Here is a 25,213-nt window from a genome sequence, read left to right on the forward strand (position 1 = left end):
CTGTGCAATATCTTGATCTAAAATTGAAAATTTACACACTGGCACAGATACAATCTCCAGCCCTGCGCCACTCAGATAGAGCAGTCTATTTCATTGTGCGGAGGCAAACCAAATCAGAAACATATTGTGTGATAACTTATGCAGCCTGTGACATGGCTGGAGAAAAGCGGCTGGCGTCAGCAGAGTGAGCATCCATGCATGGTGATGGTTTGGCTCATGCTGGGTGGAGGCTGTGATGTGTCTTGACCCAGGTCCAGATCCAGCATCACACTGTAAATCTGGCTTGCAATGATTGTCTAGTGGGATATTTACCTGTTGTAGGCCCTGGAAAGTCTTTGGCTGTTGCCATGGTTGCAGACAGTGACAGCAGTAAGGGAAGACGAGGGGAACAACACCGTGATAAAAAAGGTGACCACAAAGTTCATAGGAAACATGAACAATCAGCATGGTTTGTTTTTCTGAGGTTTCACTTTGTCAGCGTGCAGATGTGCAGAAGCTTGCTGTCGCAGCCAAATGTGGAACTGGAGTTACAGGAAACCGTTACTGGGAGAGCAGCACAAGATACATCGACAAGGACTCGATGAAGATCGAAGGCATACAGACCGAGGTTTTTGGTGTGTAATTGGCACACAGTCTACTTAATGTTATAAATAAACATTTGTATTTAAATGTATATACTGAATGCTTTGAGCATCACAATTGAACTTCCCTTCATCACCATTGCTTTAGGGTGGAAGCATAGATCTTAGGTTATCTTAAAGGTGCCCTGCCACACAAAACCGTTTCTACTTCCTAAGCCCAGTGCCGTGTTATCTGTACGCATTCTGAGCTGTCCGCGTGTACACGCCACATACTCGCCACTTGCTGTGTTATTGTGAGAAGAACATGTTATTGAAGCTACGGTTCAGTTTAGGAAAAGAAGAACCAGTTAGGTAAGAGGAAAAGAAGAACGGGGTTGACTTTAACAAAAGAAGAAAGCAACTGTTGAGTTAAGGAAACGTGACACACGGGACTCTCTCCCTGGTCTCCTGCGTTAAAGCCCTTTCATACTACTCGCTACGGCGAAAATTCACATGCAATTGCAAGGAAATGTAAGTCAATGGAGAACAATCGGTGTTGGCATACACACTAAAAAGCAAGTATGCGTCTTGATAACACACCACTAATGGCATACGGATTGACTTGTCTACACACACCATTTCATGAGATCAGTCTGGAAATTGGGCAGTCTATGATGAAGGATAAAAATGATAAAAATATGGCCAAATGGCAAAGTTGCAACCACAGCTTTTACAAAGCATGTCCTTAAACTTTAAGGAGGTGGAGTTTTTTTTACCACTAGTAGTGCAATGGAGCACTGGAGTTGGAGCTATTTTATGAGTTTATATTGTTTTGTATGCACGTGCACGATATGTATTCCTGTCACTTTCTGCTGAAGGCAGTCAGTATGACTGCAAGCTAGAAACCAGGGGTGTAAACAATACACTATTTCAAATATTAAAACAAAATTGGCTTCTCAAGTATTTTATGAGGAGGGATTCAACATATTTGCTAGACTTAAGTTTATAGAATATGTTTTGGATGAGAATGACTGAATATTAACATCTCTTTTGTTTATATACAGGACAACTCCACAGGGCACTTAAAAGGTTCATGGGTTGATAATCAAAATGATGCACAACCCAAATCTAAGTAACCCGTGTGTTTAGAGCTACATCCACTGTTAACGCAACAGTCAATATGAGAAAGAAAGTCATACACAAATAATACAAAACAAATTCCATTAGGTACTGAGGTAAACACATGGAGCATGTGATTTTGGTAAACATTATTCAAATGTAATTGCATGTGTTCTTATTGTTGTCATAGTCATAATCATCCAGCCTAAGAACAAAAATATAAACACTCATGTTTTCTATTTTCTGCTTCCATGAAGATGTAAATTTGAGCAGCAGTTTGCAACACACTAACTACCTGGTGACGTACAACAGTGTCTGCATATTGCCAACACCAATAATAAAAACTAATCAGAAACAGGAAGAAATATGCTGGTAAGGTAGCGGCACTGTGTATAAAAACTAAAGCTGAAAAGAAATAGCAAAACTAGACAGAGTATTGAATTCATCCAGTAAAACAATGCTATTTTCTAGCTCAAAGCCTGGTTGTTACCTCATCAATCATAGACTGTGTGTTCAGTGTCATGTTTGTGAGTGCATGGAGCATTGAGGCTGGGGCCATGGAGGGGGTGCAAGACTTCCTGCGAACGCAGCTGTGACTGCCTATGCCTGCCTATGCCTGATGTGGGAATGTCGTCACTGGCGGACTGGAAGAATAGAGGCTAGAGAGAGAGACTGGATGAAGATGAAGATGGAGGGATGTAGGTGATGACGTCTGGTAAATGAAAAACAGGAACAGAGGGGGAGCGGAAAAAAAACCTCTCTGTGGGCTCACCATAAGAAAAGTTAAAGGAAAAACAAACCCAAACCAATTACTGCACGTGGCTGGTGCAGGTGGTTAATTCAGGTCTATCACCTCAGTGAATACAGGCAAAATAATGGAGAAAAAAAGCAGATATGATAAAATGCAAGAGTTGCACAAATGGCTCTGAATGGGTACATTCTTTCAGTAATATCTTTGGGAAAAGGATGAGTCCTACAGGAAGGACTCATATTTCTTACATTGACTACATTTTCAAGCAATCGATGACTGGATGGTAAATGGGCCACACACCAGACAATGTAAAACTCATCGGAGTCATGCTTGTTGAGGTGAAGTGGCTAATGAACGAGTGAAATGTAAGGGTTAGAGGGTGAGAAGCGGGGCTGCAGCTTCACAATCAGATAATGCCTTTTTCCAACTGTATTTAACAAAACTACTATCAGTTACCATCTCTCTAACATCTCACTCAGAGTAATTACTTTATATGGTGTTTCCTTGCTTTAGTTAATACAGTGTGATAAGGAGCATAATTGCAGACGGGGATAAATTGCAGCGGAGCGATGACATTTATTGTTTCTCAGCTCTCCCGTCATTAGCAAATTAGGCTTAGAGGCTGAGATGATCCGAAGAGACCCGTAAGTATTCAGCCAGACACGATGTAGCTCTGAAGAATAACTGTCATCATCGGTGGAAATGAGCCCATCAAGCCCATCCTTTACCTGCTCCAACTCCATTTTTTATTATTCCCACTAACCAGGACCTTTGTAATTAGTGTAAGAGGGCTGCCGAGAGTTATAAATGTTCTATTTCCTCTGTTAATCCATCAAAAACTGAGAACCAACTCCCTGGCACATAAATGTCTAACTCTAAAAACCCAGGTTAATTCAACTAATTTTAATGATTCTCTTTGAACTAATTTGAACTAACAAAACAATCTTTCTGACTGTGAAATGTGAGGCTCCCAGATATGACAGGATGATAGGGACCAGCCTGACATCGCTGCCTAGTCCTCAATGAGCCTGCTGAAAGAAGAGCCTGAGATAACAAAAGCTGAAAGGACGAATGTGTCATCCTACTTTTCCTGCCTTTTTTCCCCAATGAAGGGCTTTCTCCCCCCTAAAGCCTTTAAAACCGAACAAAGAAGCCGCTGTGCATCCATTAGCGGCCTGTGAGCTTGAATAAGTCCAGCATCTGAGTTGTGATAAATCACTCCCAAACAAACGGTGGGGCTGTTTAATTGTCAAAAATGGAAACAAATAAATCCATGTTGAATTTAAATATTCTGTCCTTGTTTTTGTATTTTTCACTTGGCTGTATTTGATAAACGTTATAAACATGTGCTGCAGAGGTCTTAATGATCTGTTTCTTGCACCATGCTGTCTTTATTCTCTCCGCCGCGCCACTGTTTCAGGATTAATTTATCTCTCCTCCAGGCAGTACTCGGCAACTCAATTCTGCATCCTTAACACTTTGTTCCCTGTTCCCTCACAGGAAGAGTCCAAAGCTAGACCTGTGTAGCACTATGTAGAACACTGGGAGGTAAACTGAATTATCCTGCACAGTGCCAAGCCAAGATTTGCAGGTGAAATCATGAGGAAAAGGTCTGCAAAGTGGTAGTCTGTATCCTTGACGTTCTACTTCTGCGATTGTTCCGTTGCTGCCAGAAGATTTAACTCATTAAGGCCGGATATCCGTTGCCTTGGGCTTCCTTTGTGTTGGCATTTTAAAATCCGGCTGATATCTGAGGACTACGGTTACCTGGTCCTTAGATCTCTGCAGGGTAAATCCAGACAGCTAGCTAGACTATCTGTCCAATCTAAGGACTATGGTTACCTGGTCCTTAGATCTCTGCAGGGTAAATCCAGACAGCTAGCTAGACTATCTGTCCAATCTGAGGACTATGGTTACCTGGTCCTGAGATCTCTGCAGGGTAAATCCAGACAGCTAACTAGACTATCTGTCCAATCTGAGGACTATAGTTCCCTGGTCCTCAGATCTCTGCAGGGTAAATCCAGACAGCTAGCTTGACTATCTGTCCAATCTGAGGACTATGGTTACCTGGTCCTTAGATCTCTGCAGGGTAAATCCAGACAGCTAGCTAGACTATCTGTCCAATCTGAGTTTTCTGTTGATGACTAAAACTACTTCTGAACATACACATGTTCGACCAAAACTACTTCCTTCCTGAGACTGTTTACCAGCTTTTCTCCAGTTTTCCTTTTATCCCTGAATGCTACGTGGACCAGCCAGAAAAGTGAGACTAGCAAACAGGTGACCTGCAGGATTACAAATTACTGTTCTACTTACAAACATATCTAACACTTAGAAGTCATTTTAAATTACTATTTTTATTTTCACATTTGAGGTCAGTAGGTCGAAGCCCCCTTTTACTCCATTTTATCCAATCCTGCATTACCAACTTGCTTGAGTTGTATAATTGCTCAGTGAGCCTCCAGTCTGTATTCATTATCGTCAGTTACAGAATGTTGTGACGTCATGCAATGAAAACTCTTAAATCTGCACTGCCAGTGCATGGTCGCACAAACAGAAATAGACCTGCCAATTGTTTTTCCATATTTTTTAACATTGAATGGAAACCAATGGCTGCATCAAAGGGTAAGAAAAATAAATCAAAAACATCTCTCACGGCGTCTTCAAAACCAGTCAGTCAAAATGTTAAGCACACATGATTAGCATGTCAAGGAGCTAAGCCTTGCAAACCCACTACGTTAGAAATCTAATAAAAGAAAAAAAAACTTGACCTAAACTAAACTGGCACAAATAATGCCAAAAATAATGATAAACAATATTTAGGGACTTGTTTTAACTATTTCCATCCATCCACCAGCTAAACCCGTCCATGTTTCCCATAGCCGTGGGGAGCTGAAGTCTATGTCTGCTCAAATTCATAAATAATTCACCAATGAATGTTAAACAAAGTACAAAGTTTGTGTCCACAATCTACTTGTCATACAAACATGACATTAATAAAAACATTCCTGAAACATTCCAACAGTCCTTATGATGGGCAGATTATCTGACAGAAACATTACAGAACTTGACAAATCATCCATATTTCATGTGGATTTACTATTACTAGTATTGTTATTATTTACTATTGCTTTGTTATTAGGCTTTTTGTTTGAGAGTTTTTATTATTATAATGAGCACTGGCTAAATATCTAGTGGCTGAAGTTGCCAGACTGACAAGCCCTCTGTTGGCTTTGTGTCTTTGATGTGCACGCCAACCATCTTTGAGATTGCACGTAGTGTGCCACAAAGCCTTGAGTATGAAGCAACAGCATACCACGTCCCCCATAACAAGACTAACCATTACTGTACCCACCGTACACAAAAAGTATATATTCAGCACTGCTCGTCCCCAGGTGGTTGCTGGCCTCGCAGCGGTATGTGCCATTGTCTGTTTTATTCAGTGTGGTGATGGTTAGTTCCCTGCCCTCCACAATCATACGCTCAATGTCTGGCAGCTCTCCTCCATCTTTAGACCACAGCACCGGTTCAGGTCTGAGAAGGAAAAACACAAGTATTTCATTTTCATCCTGCCGCATGTGACTTCTTCAGTGTAAATCAATAATGAATATGCTGAAAATATATTCTTGAAAAATGACATTCTGTAATGAAGACAAATCCCATTTCAAGTCCAGTTTCTGAATGTTTCCATGCTAGTGACTGCCACCAAATTGAAGCTGTAAAGACATGCAAACTTACATTGGGTTGCCTATGGACACACACTCCAATTTGAAGTATTGCCCTTCCTGTGGAATGATCAGTGAATGTGTGATCTCCAGGTGGGGAGCATCTGCAAAGAAAGGACATAGAAATCCAATGCTATGCCAGTACTGTGTGTTAGAAGCTGTACCTCCTGGTACCACAGTAGTTAGTTCTTTACCCATTGGGCAGCTCTTAGCTTTGGCCCATATCCCTGTTCTGCTTTGGTACTAATCCCGTACCTGCAAACTAATCCTACACTAATCCTGAACAAATGCAAAATTAAACCTGCAGACATACATGTAATCTCAATCCTTGCATTTCTTCTTAAACATAATCCATCTTTGCTGGGTGAGTATGACTGCACTCACAGTGGACCTCCAGGACCTCGGTTGTCATGTAGGGGTTGGACAGAGACACGTGCTCCACGCTGCAGGTGTAGGCGACACCATCGTCTCGTCTGTCCACCTGGAATTGGAGGCTACTCCTCACTGTGAAGGATTTCCCTGTGGCATTCAGCTCCTTAGTGCCTGCAGAGAGTCAAAAATTGAACACAGATGCAATGTTTTTGTGGATTACTAATATTGTTGGGGAACAGTTGTGGCTTTCAGGGAAGCCCCTCATGCAAAAAATGTTTTTTGCTTAAAAAGAAGCAGAGAAAAACACAATCAGCTTGTAAAGCATGAGAAACATGAAATTCGTATTCCAATATATCGCTTTTCTGACACAGACAGCTGCGGTCTTGTTGTTGTTTGTCTCTGCATCGTCTTTGAGGGAAAGAATCCTTGGCATTTGAAAGTCAAGTCAAAGTAGAGTGAACAGTGAGGCGAGAGCAGTGTGAGCATTGACTCGGTTGGTTGCATGTGTTGCTCCTCCAGGACCATCTCTCAAACCCCCCAGTCAACACACACTCCCCCTGCAGAGCCGAGTGGATATCTAGAGTTGCTGCCACACCTTTCATTTCTTTCTTTTCCTTTGTCTTAGTTTAATGCCCAAACATTCAGCCTTTATACAACTTCAGATCTTGATTTGTATTTGTTGTGTCCTTGCCCTGTGTTGTCGTCTTCATTTAGACTCCTAACTTAAGAACTGGAAGAATTTCTTTGTTGTCTGCTGCTGCTCTCCTGTCAACACTGTGTTAGCGTCACTTTTCTCTGGAAAGAGCTGTACAGGGCTACTGCATCTGAACGGCGTTACTTGACATCAGCCTCAGAAAGATTTTTCACTGGAGCTGTTACCTTCCTCACCCACTCACATCCTTCCCCAATCCACCTCTTCCTCTCCCTGGACTTCCTGCCATCCAGTGCAAACCTGAGTCAATCAATACTGTACTCACTCCACAACTCCTCTCACAAACACACACAAATTGTTCAATCCCCTGGTCTATTAAATACTGAAAGCCCCTTGCAATGAAACCCACATCACCCATACCATTATCACTTTGGGCTGATCTGTCCCATTTGTCCTAGTCCACTGATAGTCTTTGATTTTGGTATGTGAGAGGGGATTTGCTGTTTTATTGGACTTTCCAGTAGAACCACAACCACCACCACTACTACTACTACTACTACTACTACTACTACTACTACTACTACTACTACTACTACTATTACTACCACCACTACTACTATGACTACTACTATTATGATTGGTACTACTACTGCTACAATTGCTATTTCATGTATTTTTCCTGTTGCTATTGAAGTTAGCAGATTCAATCATAATTTTTCTTTTGTACATACTAAAAAAAATTTTTAAGTTTATTTTTTTGGGCATATTTTCCCTTTATGAGACAGTGGATAGACAGGAAAGGGGGGTGACACGGCGAACAGGGCGCAGGTTGGACTCGAACCCCGGGCCGCTGCAGCACTCAGCCTACACACGCTCCTACTGGGTGAGCTAGAGCTCGCCCCAACTACGTTAACATATTTAGTGATAATTGTTCATGAAATGGCTTGACAAAATCCTGAAATATTTTGACAGATGATGCTTATTTTAAAATATATTGGTCTCATACGCTTAGAAAAGCAGGCATGATAAACTACTTATTTAGGCTTTAATTAGATTTTTTTTTTACTGTAAATTATTATGTTAGTAATCTATAAATTTAATTAAAAATGTTAGTTACATAAAATGGTATTTTTTATTTTGTTATTTTTTTGTAGCAATTTTTGAAACCATGTGCTGTATTCTGGATCTGATTTGTATTAATTGCGGATGTCTTGCACATGCATGGAACAAAAAAAGGTAAAACTTTAAAACAAAAAGCAATAAAAGGAAGACGAAGAAGAAGAAGATGACTATTAGAAGTGAAAGAAGAAACCAAAACAAGGCACTTTACATCCAAGCTCACTGGCCTCCAGGACTTTGCACTATTATTGACGAGTGCATCACAAATGAGGAACATCACATATCATTTGAACAAACGGGAAATTCAGAGACCTCGCATTTTGCCTTGAAGTACTGAGGGGGGATAGTGAGTATCTCTGTAGTGTCAAACGCAAATCTCTCTAGCTTTTTCTCTCATTCATCACGTCGCCTGCAGCATCAGAGCTGCTGCAGAAGAAACTGTCAGTCTGTTTCAAGGCAGCTGCTAGCATCGCCACAGAGCATGCACAGGCAGTTTTCCTAAGAATGTGAATGTGCAGGTGCTCTTGCTTTGAACCAGAACCCCGAGAGGCATGCAGATCTACATACAGGCAACTGGGGGGGGGCTCCTGTAATCACCTCCTCTGCATCTGTTTTAACAAGCAGGAACCTCAGTGGCAGGATTAGATATTTTTAAGCATCTAGGCCTATTCTAGTTTAATAAGAATATTATGAGGGTTGGTTCGGGTATAGTTTGGAAGACTTAGAGTTTAGCTTCCCTTCAAATCAGTTATTGTTTTATGTTAGCTGGGTCCGGTTGAACTCAGAATTTAAGCTTTTGGTTATTTCAAGAAGGCACCAGATGCATTCTCTAATTGCACAATTTTGTTTTATTGCTTTTACACGTGAAGCGATTTCAGATTGCGCTAGAACGCCCTGCACAACCTACTGCCTGTTGACCAATAATTACTTCCTAAAATGTTGTGAAAAATGTCATGTTTTCTTTTTTCTGTGACCCAGTTAATCTGCTGAATGCCCTTGAAGTACACACTCACATTCAGAAGAACATACTGTATGCGTTTGTCTCGTTAAACAGTTGTTGGGCTCTTTAATGTTGTATTGGAACTTGTTTATCCTTGATCTTAATGAACAATCTTGCCCATTTAGTACTGTGGTGTAGTTGGAGGGTAAAGAGGCCTGAGGACCAACAACTGCTCTGCTGGGATCTCTGTGGTTGGGCTCTTGTGTGAGACAGCAAACATAGTTTGAATCCACGTGGTCTTGGGAGGTACAATGCTTAAATATGTTGACATATTAACAAACAACACTATCCATACTAAAAGGTAACGGGTGGTTATTGTTTATGATATTCATTAAGCCTTGATGTCCATGCCTGTAACATACTATTTGATTTGATAACACAATTTAAAGAGCTGTTAAACATGGCTTCTCGGTTTATCCCCCACACGCTTTATTTTTTCAGTGTTTACTTAAACTTAACGTCAAAGTAGTTACAACAACACAAAAGGCACAGGAAGAAATCGTCACAATGTACAATTTAATACCAATTAAAAAATGAAAAAACAATAAAAACAGTTCTGCCTAAAAAGATTACTTCTAGTTTTGACTGCTGATTAGTTGTAAACATTGTGGCAAAGATAACTTTTTCACAAGCCAGGGATCTAATTTTTTATCAAGCTATAATATAGACATCCAGTAAATCGGCACATTTTAAAGTGGCCTTTTATTGTGGCCAGCCTAAGGCACACCTGTGTGGTAACCATGCTGTCTAATCAGCATCTTAATAGGCCTCACCTGTGGGGTGGATGGATTATCTCGGTGCTCACCAACACAGATTTAGACAGATATATTTGAGAGAAATAAACCTTTTGTGTACATAGAAAAAGTCTTAGATCTTAGTTCAGCTCATGGGGGCACAAACAAAAGTGTTGCGTTTATAATTTTGTTGAGCATATGAAGCTACTGTAGGAGATGAGACCAACGCAGGTTTGCAAGTGGCACGCATCCATACTGTTCCATGCTATACTTCTAGCACACAAGTGGGCTGATAGTGTAGCCAGGGAACACTGACTTCAAACACATGCTCTCTGTTGTTGTCATTTTAGATCACAATTAACATTATTATAAATGGCTGAAAATGTGAACTCACCGACAAACAAAATCCAACAGAGATGTGCATGAGCTCAGAGCCCTCTTCCAGGGATGGCAAAAGTACTCACTTCCCGTACTCAAGTAGAAGTACAGATAATTGTATTAAAAAATACTCCGGTAAAAGTAGAAGGACTGATTTAACTTCTTTACTTAAGTAAAAGAGGCTTTAGAGAAATTTACTTAAAGTATAAAAGTAAAAGTAGCCTTGCAAATGCCAAAGCTCCCTGGACCAGACCGATGTTACTAGAGACGCTGAGACACTACAGGGGACATGGAGAAAAGGCTCTTTATTCTTTATTCTTTATATGCCATTGGCTACATGTTCAATGGCTGTCTACCAATAGGCCTAAATCATATATAAAACATATAGCTTAATTATTGTGACAGAGACTGGGACTCCAGGTTATATGAAGTCAAGTAGGATTTTGTGAGAAGTCTGTGTATTACCATCCAATTAGATTCAATTTGGTATTGATGATGCAAAAATAATAACTAACTCCAGTGAAATTATTTGAAACTTAGTGAGGACTAGATGAGGACTGGATTTAAAGCTGATTCTGGTTTCCAACGTCGCCCCAGGTGTGTCTGTTAAAACACGGACGGAGAAAACTTCTCTCTGTTGATGCTTTATTACAATCAAGCATCAGGATAAACATGGGGGGGGGGGGGGGTAGCATGTGTGTGTGTGTGTGTGTGGTGTGTGTGTGTGTGTGTGTGTGTGTGTGTGTGTGGTATTAAAATAAATAAATACCATTGTAAAGGCTACCATACAAAATGCTTAGGACTCATATATGCTAGTAAATAATAGCAACAAACCCACTATTAATTATCTTAACAAGCAAGGACGTTCAACAATTGCCATTATATCGAATCAACAGCCAGGTGTAACCTAGGTAACAGGGTAACCTAGGTAACAGGTGTAACCTAGCTAACAGGTGAAGAACACAAACAAGCTAACTTTTAAATGTGCAAGCACTACAGACCAATACAACAACAGGCTTAATGAACTGACAACATCAGTTACACGACTTACAGTTCTTAAAGACACACACCATCTCAGCTGATTCTTCTCCAGGCAGCTAGTCTCTTTCTCTTTTCTCTCACTTCTTTCTCCGTGTGCCGTGTGCGCCCGCTCGCAGTGTGAGGCGCGTGTCCGCGCTGTTCTCCGACATGCGCTCCCTATCACACCTGATAGACGAGCTTCAGTGCAAAACTAAAGTAAGGAGTCAATTTTTTTCAAATGTAAGGAGTAGAAAGTACCGATATTCGTGTTGAAATTTAAGGAGTAAAATTAAAAAGTCGCCATAAAAATAAAAAGTAAAGTAAAGTAATAATATCTGAAAAATCTTTGAGTACAGTAACAAAGTATTTGTACTTCGTTCTTGCCATCTCTGCCCTCTTCAGAAGAGATCATGCTGGAGCACTGTATTGTTTTTATGAAGTCACACAAGGCCAAGGCTGGTGTCTGTAGTTTGATTTAATTTTTTTAATTTTGCTATTTTGCTATTTTACAATGGTAGCCTGGCGCTGAAAACATGTCAAAATGCCCCTACTGTACTTAACACAACCCCTCTATAACCCTCTATAACTTCCTCCACAGTTTTCAGGCCCTGACACCTGTTTGGTTCCTAAAGGCTTTTCAACTAAGTTCTAAAGGGTAAACAGATACAGGGGATACACAAGTGCACATTGTCTAAAAGTGGATCAAAACCACCATCTAAGGTAATAAATGTGAGGTTCTACACCATATGCTGCTACATTCCTGTAATGGGCCTCATTTGTAAAATATATTTCCCAGAATATTACCCCCTATCTTTAAAGAGCGTGGGTAAACAAAGAAGCTGTAAAAAAACCCATTACGAGCCAGAGAGTTGTGTTTTTAGAGTTGGGTGAACAGATGTTAGACATATAATTGAAAATAAATGTTGTGGCTAAACTGTGCGCAAATATAAGGTGTTGATGCATCGCCGCTATCCGACTGTCTACGTGAAGCCAAAACATCTTGATCGCCCCCTAGTGGCTGGCTGCAATATAGGTCATAAACCCCACCCCCTCCCTGTTAGCGGATGGAACGTGGGCCAAAGTAAAAAATCTAAGTGCACGTCAAGCACTTCCAAAGAAGTTTTGGTTTTGATTGTGGAGGGAACCTGTTGTAGAAAAGGGAGTAGGGGTTGGACGGATGGAGAAGTCCTAATGGCTGAAAAGGCCTTCTGCTTTACTTGTTTGTGTTGTGTTGTGCATCATACTGCCTCATTTTCTTCAATAGCATGGGTGGGACTTAGATACCGTGGCTCCACCGTATCCGGTATAGTTTGGCTTCACTTTTCTACAATCTTAGGAAGTGAAGACACGCTGTCCATCTTTGTATACAGTCTATGGTCGTAGATCCTGGCTGAAGGTAGGACACGTCAGTGGTAGCACCACTCTGAGAGCCTGTATGAATGAGGCACTGGATGGATTTTTGGATCATGGCCTTAAAGAACCCTATGAGAATATTAAACCTGAGGACGTGAAGTAAAAGATGGACCTTCTCAGAAAAACAGGACAAACAAATAATGGAAGTACATTTCCAAGATGGTGTAGCCAAACATCTGGCACCAGATATCAGGTTTTGTCCCCCTCCTTCCGCGCTCTGTGTGTTGCTGATCTCCAAGTCACATTAAACTTCAAGCTAGCGTAAATGGCATGTTTTGAAAAAAAATTGGATTGTGCAAAAAGGTAAGCCTGCTTGGTTCTGTTAGGGAATAATTGGAAAGATTTACAAGTAATATGTTTACTGCATTTACTCTAACTGGGACGTCTTGGAACATGTTGGTGGGATTACTGTGGAAGAAGTTCACATGGTGATACACTAGTAAGAGTTAGGTTAGCAAATTAGGTTTAACCATACATCAGCTAATTTCAATAGCTAACGTTACTGTATTGTGTCAACAGTTAACTTCATTTAATATTCTATGTGGAATTTTCTTTTGCGGGGTGCAAATATTCAACCAGAACAAGTTCCTTCCTGAGACTATTTAGCAGAGCCACTGTAAATGCGTCCGGAGCTTAGAGCCACCCAAGACGATTGTGACTGGATTAAAGAAATGCAAAGTGCAAATGAAGCTTTTTTTTTTCTCTTATCCTGGAATTCTGGTGTAGCCACATCTTACTCCACAGCACTGTGGAGGTGAATTAAAGGAGGAATTAAAGGTGCTCTAAGCAGTCGAGTCACCCGTCTTTTAGGCTACGATATTTTTTTAGTTTAAAAAACATCTCCTCACTATCTGCTAGCTGCCTGTCCCCAGAACACACTGTAAAAAACATCTCCTCACTATCTGCTAGCTGCCTGTCCCCAGAACACACTGTAAAAACATCTCCTCACTATCTGCTAGCTGCCTGTCCCCAGAACACACTGTAAAAAACATCTCCTCACTATCTGCTAGCTGCCTGTCCCCAGAACACACTGTAAAAAACATCTCCTCACTATCTGCTAGCTGCCTGTCCCCAGAACACACTGTAAAAAACATCTCCTCACTATCTGCTAGCTGCCTGTCCCCAGAACACACTGTAAAAACATCTCCTCACTATCTGCTAGCTGCCTGTCCCCAGAACACACTGTAAAAACATCTCCTCACTACCTGCTAGCTGCCTGTCCCCAGAACACACTGTAAAAAACATCTCCTCACTATCTGCTAGCTGCCTGTCCCCTAAACACACTGTAAAAACATCTCCTCACTATCTGCTAGCTGCCTGTCCCCAGAACACACTGTAAAAACATCTCCTCACTATCTGCTAGCTGCCTGTCCCCTGAACACACTGTAAAAAACATCTCCTCACTATCTGCTAGCTGCCTGTCCCCAGAACACACTGTAAAAAACATCTCCTCTCTATCTGCTAGCTGCCTGTCCCCTGAACACACTGTAAAAAATTCTGTCTTTGTAGACAGCCTAGTGACGATAAACAACAAAACTAAACTGTGCCCACCTGCACCACGAAGCATACATAAACAGTGTTTGAGATTGAGTTTTGAGGGACATTGGACTTGAGGGTGGGGGGTTGGTGCGGGGAAGCACAGAAGGGAGGGGGAGTGGACGGGATGAGGATGGGGGGATGTAACGTCACCCAACATCTCTACGAGCAGCTTTAGATCATCGTTGTTAAACTTCAGCTAACTAAGGCTGCTTGAACAATAACTTCCTCATACAAGTGTAAGGAGTTTGTTATATTTAGAAGGAATAAAGTTGCTTTAATGATTTAAAGCAAAGGTAGCATAATATCATGCTGTCAGACATAACGTGAAGGCCAGAGAAGTTTTCTCATGACACAATACAATTGTTCGGATATGAAAGTATTGACCACAGCTCCTGCTCTTGGCTACAGTAAATGATGTGTGGGAAACACCGTGACCATCCCTAGATTAGAGAAGCATGAATGCAAACATGGATCAGCTGGACCAGTTTCATTCTTTGGCTGTAAACATGTCTTCACATGTTCTTCCCACTGATTGGACAAAGTTGCTGTTCATATCAGACTCATTAAAAGCAACAAAGACAGCATGTGGGGGATCCTTGATGGGAGCAGGGGGAAAACAACGTATTCCTCATGGAACTTAAAGGTGTAATATTGTTTGTGATATTTCATCTTTGCTCTGCTTAATCTTACAGAACAGGATGGGAGCACAATTTAAAATAAAGAAGCAAACGTATAACACCAACGCAATAATATATAAGAGTCTAGGTTTGAATGCCTTTTTATCTCGCCTAAACTGAATATAAAATAATTCCCCATGTTGGAGCTGTTGTGTATTTTGTGATTTTTTCCCTCAATAGATTATAATTTGAAGCCTAGCTGTCATTCAGCGACACACAGAATTTGTGTGGCTCTGCAAACAAATAATTTGACACTGCATGACAGTTGCATTTTGAGCTTTGTAATGCTGTGTGCTTCTAATATAAATTGTTGAAAAACAAATCATCAGAGCATGAAATAAATGTGACATGTTTTGCTATTACACCTGCTGTCATTGTAGGGCTTTGTAGCCTGGTCCCCCAGTGGGGATAGATTTGACTGACAGCAGACACTGGCAGCAATGATCTACCACAGAAGAACCAATGGCAAAACATGCTGCTCCCAGCACATACTCGCTAAAGAAAGCTTTAAAGCAGCACAGACTAAAGGGTTGGATCGGGAGCACTGATTGACATTCCTCCCCTTTGACACTTTGACATGGAAATGAAGTGTTTAAGTCAAGCCCTCAAGCCTCTGCTTTGTTCTTTATCTCTTTTTGACTTGGAGATGCATTACACCGTGTCTGTTTGACTAGGCGGCTTAACAAAACCCACCGTACCCAGCTAAAACTAATAAAAGCACACTTGTATGCAAGGAAGACACCGGTTTTGGGCAGACTTGGGTCACATGACGTTTTTTTTTAAGATATGCAATTCACACGTGACACATTAATGCCATTTCATACATCAACTATAAATGTAGGAAATCATTATTTTAATTTAATGTTCCTTTATGCTTTGATGCCTGCGGACCTTGGAACGGGATGGTGCTATCACTTTTTATTTTTTATTCACAAAGAATAGGAGTTTGAGACATGAGTAAATTTGTGGCACCCCTTATACTGAGTTCAATTACGTTTTGGCATTTGTTTAATGTGCATATGTCTATAAAGGTTTTTTGAACTTTAAAGATTTATTTTAAAGTATACCTCAAGACATGACGGAAACAAGCGATCATCTCAGTGCCTCTTGAGATGGACAGCGAGTCTGGTTGTGACGCTGTGAGCCAGCTCGCCACTGGCCTTTCAGGAATCTACGTGCATGTCATTTCAACAAGAAAACTTCATATATCAGCCCCTCTCCCATCCATCATCATGTCATGTTGGGCAGACAGAAAGAACCACCAAGAAAAAGCTCTCTGGAGCAACTCTTCAGTAAAGAGCAACTGTCACACCGAGCCTCTGCAGCAGGCTGCGTTACATTAAAGAGCGCCACAGCTTACCTCTGGCATCAAATTGAGGAAAAACATTCCATTCCTATTTGTTTTTTTTATGTTTTTGTCTTTTTTGTGACGTTTTAAAGCAGAAAATGGACTGTGATAAAAGCAATAAAAGTACAAAGTGCAGCGCTTCAGACAGTTTGAAAAGAGGTACACAAGAAAGTGAAAGCTTGTAAAGCACACTGTTTGCAACCACCGAAAACTTCTGCTGGTTAAGTGTGATCAGCACACATTACACTGCACCATCTGCTGCCTAATGTGTTGTCTCTGTCGCTGCTTCTTTCCGTCTGGGTGAAGCTAGTTATGTGGCCTTTCTGAATTTGCATTTTTGTGCATTCTTGTCTTGACTAATCTAATAGTAAAGCACCATAGAGCCACCTGTAGGGCCCCGACACCTCAACCCGACGGCTGACTGTCGGACTGACTGCCTCCACGAGTTGGCCATAAAAAGTGCCTCGGAACACACGGAAGTGATGTCAACTGCCGACGGCGGCTGATTGGACAGATGCGTCACATGGTCTGGTTTTTTACAGAAAGACTGTCATGGCGGCTTGTTCAGAATGCTTGTTCTCATATTTTACTAAAATAGTTCACCGAAACTAGTTTCTGAAGACGTGTTTGGGTGAAATAAACTTGTCATTTCTGGGTTAGCTCTCCACCAATCAGGTCATTTGAGTCCGACTGCCCGCCTTCTGAAAAATGAAGGCCAACGGCCCCTCTGACGGACGACAGCACGGAACCCACCAGGACCTCACCACATGCACAGCGAGATCAACTCATCACAGGCAAACAGGGCTGAGGTAGGCTGCAATGACAATTTGAGACTGTGGGTTCAATTTACATGTGTGTGTCTTTTTAGATTAAAAAACAAAGCACGAAGCACACGGCATGTATCAAACTGTAAGCATGCAAATCTTCTTCCTCTCTCAGACACTTTTGGAGGGATAGACTTCCTCAACAACATGATTCTTCACCATGGCAAACTTGAGTGGATTAGTTGATAACAGAAAATGAAAGACACAAAAACATTTTTTTGTGAAAGAACAACAAAGCACAAAAACGCCAATCATTTGCTGGTTTCAGCTCCTAAGATGTGAGGATTTGCAGCGTCTCTATTCTATATCATTGTAAATTGAAAACAGCAAACCCTAGAAATGACATTTCCCATCTTCTTTTATTGCCTGATTGATCTGTGTTTCTATTTATTAGTCAGCTGAGTCCATCATACCATTAGTTCCACCAGCAGTGACATCAGAATGATGTGCAAAACCTTTAGTTGATGTACACTTAAAATGTTATAATTAGAATCAATAAGAGGCACTCCTATCTATCTTCACCTTGGTCAGGCAGTGAAATGTGGACGGCTCTGTTACAGTCCAGCAACATTTGGACGGCGTCCAACGACAGCAGCGCTGCTGGCTGCGAGCCAGGCGAATCATTACACTGCTTAACTCCGGCCAGTGGAACAATACATGAATATGTACACAACGGAATGCAGCAGCTGAATGGTTTGACAGTAACGATGTGTCCAAGTGGGTGCAAGTGGCAACAGAGGATGCAATGCCCTGTGAAATCCACACCACATGCCTACCTTGGACCTCCTTGTCATTTCGGAACCACCGGATATTGGCAGCTGGTTTGCTGCCCGGTGTGCTGCACATCAGGGTGATTACGTCCCCCTCCATGGCTGGCTTGGTGAATCCTGTGATCTCAGGTCGTCCCGGCACTCCTGTGGTGCATGGAAATATAATTATAAACTACAAGGACACTCAGAGAGCGCAGACCTTCGCCGAGGCACGCCCTGTCTCACAATGTTTTTCCCCACATGAATGCCGCACAAACCCCCTATCTCGCAATTTTACAAAAATACTTTGTGTATCTGCCGCAAAATTCAGATCTGCTCAAAAATGTAATAGGTCCTTCCTTGGCCCACGCTGCACCCTTCCACCTAGTGTCATATAAATCAACAGACAAACCAAAGTGAAAACATGACCTCCTTGGCGAAGATAATAACATACTGAATACATGTTTATGAACCATATTCCTCTGACAGTAAAACATGATTAACTGATTGGGAATAATTCACTTTATTCAGATATGCATGCTTTCTTTTCCCAGTCAAGATAAAATGTTATTTTGAAAGGCAGAACAAAAAAGGTATGATTGCAAAAATGATTAGTATCACAGCAATAAGAATTATATAAAACAGATAAGTAATGGGAAACTACATTTCATTAAATTAAGTCTCCTTCAAGATGCACATGTGTCCAGGTCTGGCTGGGAGTTCCTGAGGAAGGTCATTGTACAGAGTTGACTTCTATTTTTTAGTGCATTTCTTTGGATTCTTTTTTAACAGTACTTGTCAGCTTAACACAGGTGGGAAAAGATTGTCATTGAGTTTTTTGTGGCTGTTCTGTCTGGTGCAAAAATTAAATATAGTAACATTACTAGCTAGTAAGCTTAACTGTCATCCTTTATTCTGGTAGACCAGGGTAAAATGTAATGCTGAAATGTTATTTTCCCTACAAAGTAGGACAAGTGCGTGGTAAAGAATAAGAACAGACAATAATTCAAGAAGTGCATGTAATCATGCTGTCAGAACTTGAAGAATTAGCCGTGTGTAATTGGCCTGTGGAGACTGGTCCAAAACATACATGCTCACCCAGCACAGTGAGGAAGGCCTTGGTGGTCTTGACAGGCATGGTGAAGAGCGAGCAGGTGTACTGGCCCTCGTCTGACAGGCTGACGTCTCCGATTCTGATGGTGAGCTCCTGCGACGAGGCTCGCACCAGCTCGATTCTGTGGTCTCTCAGAGCTGTATGTGGAAGGAGGACACAGAGAAGCACAGTGCACAAAAAAAGCACACACGGTAAAAGAGTTAAAGTAATTGTTAATTCACACTGAAATTACAGTAAAAGTACCATTTGTAATTCAGATGACTCTTACCAAAACAAAGCTAAATTCACTGCACTTCATTTATTTCAAGTAGTTGTCAAATGCACACAAACACACACACAGACACACACAGACACACACACACACACACACACACACACACACACACACACACACACACACACAAACACATTGTGGCCAGTGTTGTGAAAGGTTTTCTTTACATTTGCATTCTAGCCTGAGTTATTCACCGTCAGTGAGAATACGAAGGCATCCGCGGCATGCACTGAAGCGCAGCAGGAGAAGAAGCTTATAGTCCTACATTACAATATCTAGTCAGGTAATGACTTGCATTCCAGGTATTGATTTACACTCACTTTAACACTTTTAGAAACTGGCTCTGCCTGTGACATTTCTCATAGTGAACATCAGTGATGCTAAAACCTTACCCTGGCTTTATACAGAATCACTTAATAATTGTTTTGTATGTTTCTATGTAACTGTAGGCTAACAGAATATGGTACAGATAAGGGCTGAGCAATTAAGAGTTAAAAACCGTCAGTAGTTCCATTCCGGGATCATCACGTTGTGTTATTGTGAGACAAACATTATTGTAACGAAACCTCAATCTGATTATTTTATATCTTAAAAATGCATTTGCTGTGTCGTGAGCATCAACATTGTTAAAACATTCTTGTTAATAATGTGATATCGATTCCAACCAAAATGCCCAGCCCCGGTGCAAACTTCAGGTAAAACACAAAACACCAATACTGCTAACTGTAATAAATCAATAATTGCTACAGCTACACACAAATAAAGCACGACTATTACTGTAACATGATTCCCGATCCAATAGTCATTAGTAATGGTAATAATAGGCATTCTTAAAACACAGCTTGTGCAGCGTTTTCTTAGGACACCTTCAGCACTGCTCATTCAGATTACTCACTCATAAACCTGGGAAAACCACGCGGCGAAGCTGAAAAAGGTCATCTCACACCTGTCATCTCCTCTACCATTTCAAATTGAGAATCACCTGCTCATACATGCAACCAACCACAGAGGGCAGGAAGGAAAGGGCTCTTTATTGAATGAATTACACATTCTTAATCCTCAGTCCCTTTAGGCCTGGCCAGCTCTCTCCCTGGACACTCTTTCATCTGAAGTAATTTGAATCTCTACGCCGGGCATATCTGGCAAAATGCAGCAGAAGTATGTGTTAATTAGGATTTAATCAACATGGCAAGTGTATTATCACATCAGATAAAGATAATCATCAAAATCATTAATCAACTGCTCTGTTTCCATTTATGTGATTTTAGCGATGAACATACACAGCAGCCATGTGATACACAGTTGAACTAGATTGTCTGGAATGATTATTAGATTAACAGAGACATAGGACATTATCAACAACGCTGTTCTGCAGCTTCCATTACACCATATCATTTGATGATCATTATCTTATAATCACACACATACTAAAAAGAAGAGGGGGGGGAATTGAGATTGGCTAAAGAGATATTGATGGCCCTAACACGTTTCTTATAAGAGAGTCTTTGTTACCCAGGAATATGAATGAAGAAATCTTCAAGCCAGGATTAAAATTTCACACCAAGCTTCGCCATCAGAGAGCCAGCTTATGACGTGCTACGGGACTTAATGCAAACATTTGATAGTCTTACTGTAGCAAACCGCGGCCTGAAACAAAGCTGCCTGATGTTTTTTGTAGTTAAGCATCCTCACTACAGAGCTGCCCAGAAAATGCCCAGAGGCTCTGGCAGAAAACAGCAAACCCTTTGGTGGACGGATGCATTGAAGAGGTGATGGGAGTCTAAACAAACATTGTACGGGAACTCATAAGAGATGGAAGTACAGGCTGAGAAGATCAAAGCTTTGGACAAGATGGCCCACTGTACTTCCACTACATATCCCTCTATCGCTGCATTGCACAGAGAAGACGGGAGAAACAGCCCGACTTGTCTTCTTCTCCACCCCCGATCCTCAAAACACCTCTGGAATGCTGATACATGTCCTGGCTGTTTCCCAACAGGGATTTGTTAAAGGGAAACACACATCTTTTGGTGGAAGGGTTATTCCACCCAAAATTTGTAGGTGTAAAAAGTGAAAGATTTGTAATTTGCTCACGGAACTGTGATCAGCTTGAATTCATGTCTTTTGCAACATATTTAATGTTCACAAGATTTTCCAAAAGTAAAACATGCCAAACATAATGTACTTCTCCTGTGTCCATCTGATCCAAGCAGTCATTGTTTTGGCAAAACATGGCTTGAGCTGCCATATTGCATCATTTTCACCCTCAAAGTTCCATAGTTGCATATTCAGCCATATTTCACCAACATTATTATTTGGAACATACTGAATATATGGTTGGACAACAGAGAAGTGGATTGTGCTGCAAGAGTGGTTCTAGAAATTTCTTTGGACACTCTTTAAATTTCTTCACTAAAACTTTCCACATTTGCAATCCATTACAATTAGTGCTGTCAAACGATTCAAATATTTAATCGCAATTAATCCATTAATGTCATAGTTAACTCGTGATTATTCGCAATTAATGTCAATGTTATCAATTGAAAATGTCCTTTCTTTTTGTTCCATTATTTTTTCCCATTGTAATGCTCTTATCAACATGGAAAAGTGGATCAGCTCACTTTATGAAAATGTAGTTTTTTAAATTGAAAACATTGCCATAACTGTAGTGTTATATATTATATTATATATATATATATATATATATATTATATATATATTTTTTTTTTTTTTTTAAAGGCCAGTTATTTCATGGATCATCCTGATAACGTTCTCTTGGCATTTTGAATTAAAATACCCCCCCCCCATCATCACATACCATTCAACATTCACAGAGATAGGCATGGGGAACTTTCCATAAAATCATCTCTCAATGTAAATCAAACCAGTTATTAGTCTAACTGAAATAACACCATGCCTATCTCTAGGTGTGGTAAGGGTATGTGATAATGTGGGGTTAGGGAACTTTATATATATAACTTATATATATAAAGTTCCCTAACCCCACATTATAAAAATGTTCCTTCCTATATGGGAATTTACATAGGGGGGTGTATATTTATGCCCCTGTATTTTAACATAGGGGGTGTATATTATGCCCCTGTATTTTAACATAGGGGGTGTATTTATGCCCCTGTATTTTAACATAAGGGGGTGGTATATTATGCCCCTGTATTTTAACATAGGGGGGTGTATACTTATGCCCCTGTATTTATAACATAGGGGGGTGTATACTTATGCCCCTGTATTTTACATAGGGGGGTGTATATTATGCCCCTGTATTTAACATAGGGGGTGTATACTTATGCCCTGTATTTTAACATAGGGGGGTATACTTATGCCCCTGTATTTTAACATAGGGGGGTGTATACTTATGCCCCTGTATTTTAACATAGGGGGGTGTATACTTATGCCCCCTGTATTTAACATAGGGGGGGTGTATACTTATGCCCCCTGTATTTTAACATGGGGGGTGTATGCTTATGCCCCCTGTATTTTAACTTAACTTAAACTGTCTCAAGCCACTGTATATGAATAAACAACATTGGCATATAGCCTACTGTAGTATTCAAGACCACCCCCCCAGACTGGAGGTGCTGTGATGATAGCTCAGATCCCTCAGATCCCTTTGGTCTGGTCAGTGGAACATTTGGTAACTTTAAAAAGGAAACTTTCCATCCAGAATCTTACTGCCGTCCATTTCAGCGTCTCACGCTCCCCATCCACTCAGAACCTAACGGTACTACTCTCTGGCCAGCTCGCGAGCCCAAACGGCGTGTGTGCGGTGTGCCTGTTGTTGTTTCCGGTCTAGCTAGATCCGGTGGGTGTTGTAGTTTTTCGAATGTAACTAGTTGTTGCAGCAGCGTGTGACAAAACTACAAAGTTAAAAACATTGACGCCGTTAAAATGGGTTTGCGTTAATGCTGTTTACAAAGCATTTAACTGACAGCACTAATTAAAACTAACACAAAACAGTGATCAAATGCAGTTCAGACCATAACTCCTTTCAAGTGACATTTAAAGTACCCAGTAGGCTACACCGAACTGAAATAGAACTTAATCTAACTGTCAGTAGCTGAAATACTGATACTCATAGTTTGAACCCAAGTACAGTAGTGGCTGAGAAGAATCTGACAGTTAAACATAAGATATACCTGACTGATGCATTTTTGTTAGTGGGCCACTGGCACCACACAGCATGTGAATTAGGCTTGCACGATTAATCGTTATGAAATCACAATCTTGATTCACCCTATACACAATGTAATTGTTAAATTGCTTCAATAAAAAATCGTGATTCATGTTTTTCCCTGAATCGTGCAGGCCTAATCTGAATCATTGACATTTTGATAGAATGAAGGTTTGAATAACCCAAAGCCCAGTGTTATCTATTACTCATACAGCATATGGCCAGAAAACCACACTACTAGCATCAAATCCCGGCTAGAGGCCCAGATAGCAGGCAGATCTGTCACAATCAGACCCAAATGCCAGCGGCTGACAAAGCTTTTTTCCAGGTGCTTTAGGAAATCAATGTGATGAAAAGGTTCATTTCCCCGAAACCCTAGATAGAAGCTCCATGTTCATTTTGCTTAGGAGAAAGCATAAATCGGCACCCTGACCTTGTGTATGCTACAGCCTTGCAGCATGGCAGCTTAATGTGCAGTATATCTCCTGTGATGGAGGCCTTACCAAGGCTGTCTCAAATCAGTAAAAGTGACACCCAGGTTCCCCCTCAGGGCACAGAATACTGTTGCTATGGCCCTTGATGCAAAGTGATGTTTGCCTGGTTTCCCTGACACTCTCGCACCACTGACCATGTCAGTAGAGGACCATTTTGAGGTCTCCCAAGAAAACTGCAGTTTGTCAGATGTAGTTTGAACAACCTAGGTCAATTTAGCTAAAAGTCATCTATATGTACTATTTCCAACATTCAGTTTCAACATGGAAGACAGTGACTTATTAGCATACAGTGCACTGTTTTGATGTGTAAGAGACGGTAACTCCATTAGCTCTGTCCTCAATAAATCCACAGGCAGAGGAAGTGCACTTATCACATGGCATTCACTTCTGCACTCCACTGAGCAGCAGACAGATGTTAACCAATGTTTCTAATCCAAAACGATGAGGTATTATCTGACGGCCCAGATAGAAAAGGACATTTTACATCTACCCATTAGTCTTGGAAACAAGCTGATGGCTCTCGAGTTCAGCCAAAATATGTTATGTTACGTTATGTTACAACCGTAATGTCGAGTGTCTCCATTTGGCCATTTTTGCATGGCCTGTAACCACTTTGAGCCAGTCCTGGAATGTTAAAGCACTAGCTGTCCTTCAGCGAGAACAGAGGGTCCTGGCACCCCCCCTCCCCCCGCTCTCCAGCCAGGGGCTCCACTCTTTGCAATTAGAGTGTGTTTGCTGCTGGCTGTGCTCACTCAGTAACTGTGTGGGCGATTCTGGATGTGTTCCAGGGCTAGTGGTGCAGGCAGGGGGCTCTTTCCCACCACACATGTGGCTGCAATTAAGAGAAGGAAAGGGCCATTGTTACCTCTGTGCTCTCAGAGATCCCACAGAGCAGATGCTACTCAAATTGTACTCATTTTCAGCGCTTGAAAGAAGGAAGGGAAGAAGGAAGAAATTCTCCCAGCAGCTATGATACGTCCCCTCGATCAAGTGGTGAATAATGACGCTGAATATATTTTGTCTGTCCATTTTTCAGCCTAATGGCATAAGCTTGATTGCACTCTGTGGGAATTTTCTGCGTTTGAGTCCATTTTTAACTCATAAAATGTATTTACTAAATGTAATTACAACAGTGCCAGTGGGGTTACATAACTCTGTTGGT

At 41.1% G+C, this 25,213-nt stretch overlaps 1 protein-coding gene across 3 annotated transcripts in view; it reads right to left on the reverse strand.

The window, feature by feature from the left end:
• LOC116672388 (cell adhesion molecule 2) overlaps positions 1 to 25,213 on the reverse strand; it is a 179,066-nt gene that overhangs the window by 5,267 nt on the left and 148,586 nt on the right. For 2 of the 3 annotated variants that reach the window (XM_032504224.1, XM_032504210.1), the window contains 6 exons: positions 19,079 to 19,231; positions 18,008 to 18,145; positions 6,540 to 6,698; positions 6,169 to 6,259; positions 5,786 to 5,964; positions 313 to 339 (listed from right to left, as the gene is read on the reverse strand). In XM_032504224.1, coding sequence (XP_032360115.1) covers positions 313 to 339; positions 5,786 to 5,964; positions 6,169 to 6,259; positions 6,540 to 6,698; positions 18,008 to 18,145; positions 19,079 to 19,231 — 747 coding nt within the window. The remainder of the gene's footprint in view (positions 1 to 312; positions 340 to 5,785; positions 5,965 to 6,168; positions 6,260 to 6,539; positions 6,699 to 18,007; positions 18,146 to 19,078; positions 19,232 to 25,213) is intronic. The other variant, XM_032504215.1, reaches the window with a different exon arrangement.

This window comes from Etheostoma spectabile, chromosome 3 (genome assembly GCF_008692095.1).
Source record: "Etheostoma spectabile isolate EspeVRDwgs_2016 chromosome 3, UIUC_Espe_1.0, whole genome shotgun sequence".
NCBI classification, from domain to species: Eukaryota; Metazoa; Chordata; class Actinopteri; order Perciformes; family Percidae; genus Etheostoma; species Etheostoma spectabile.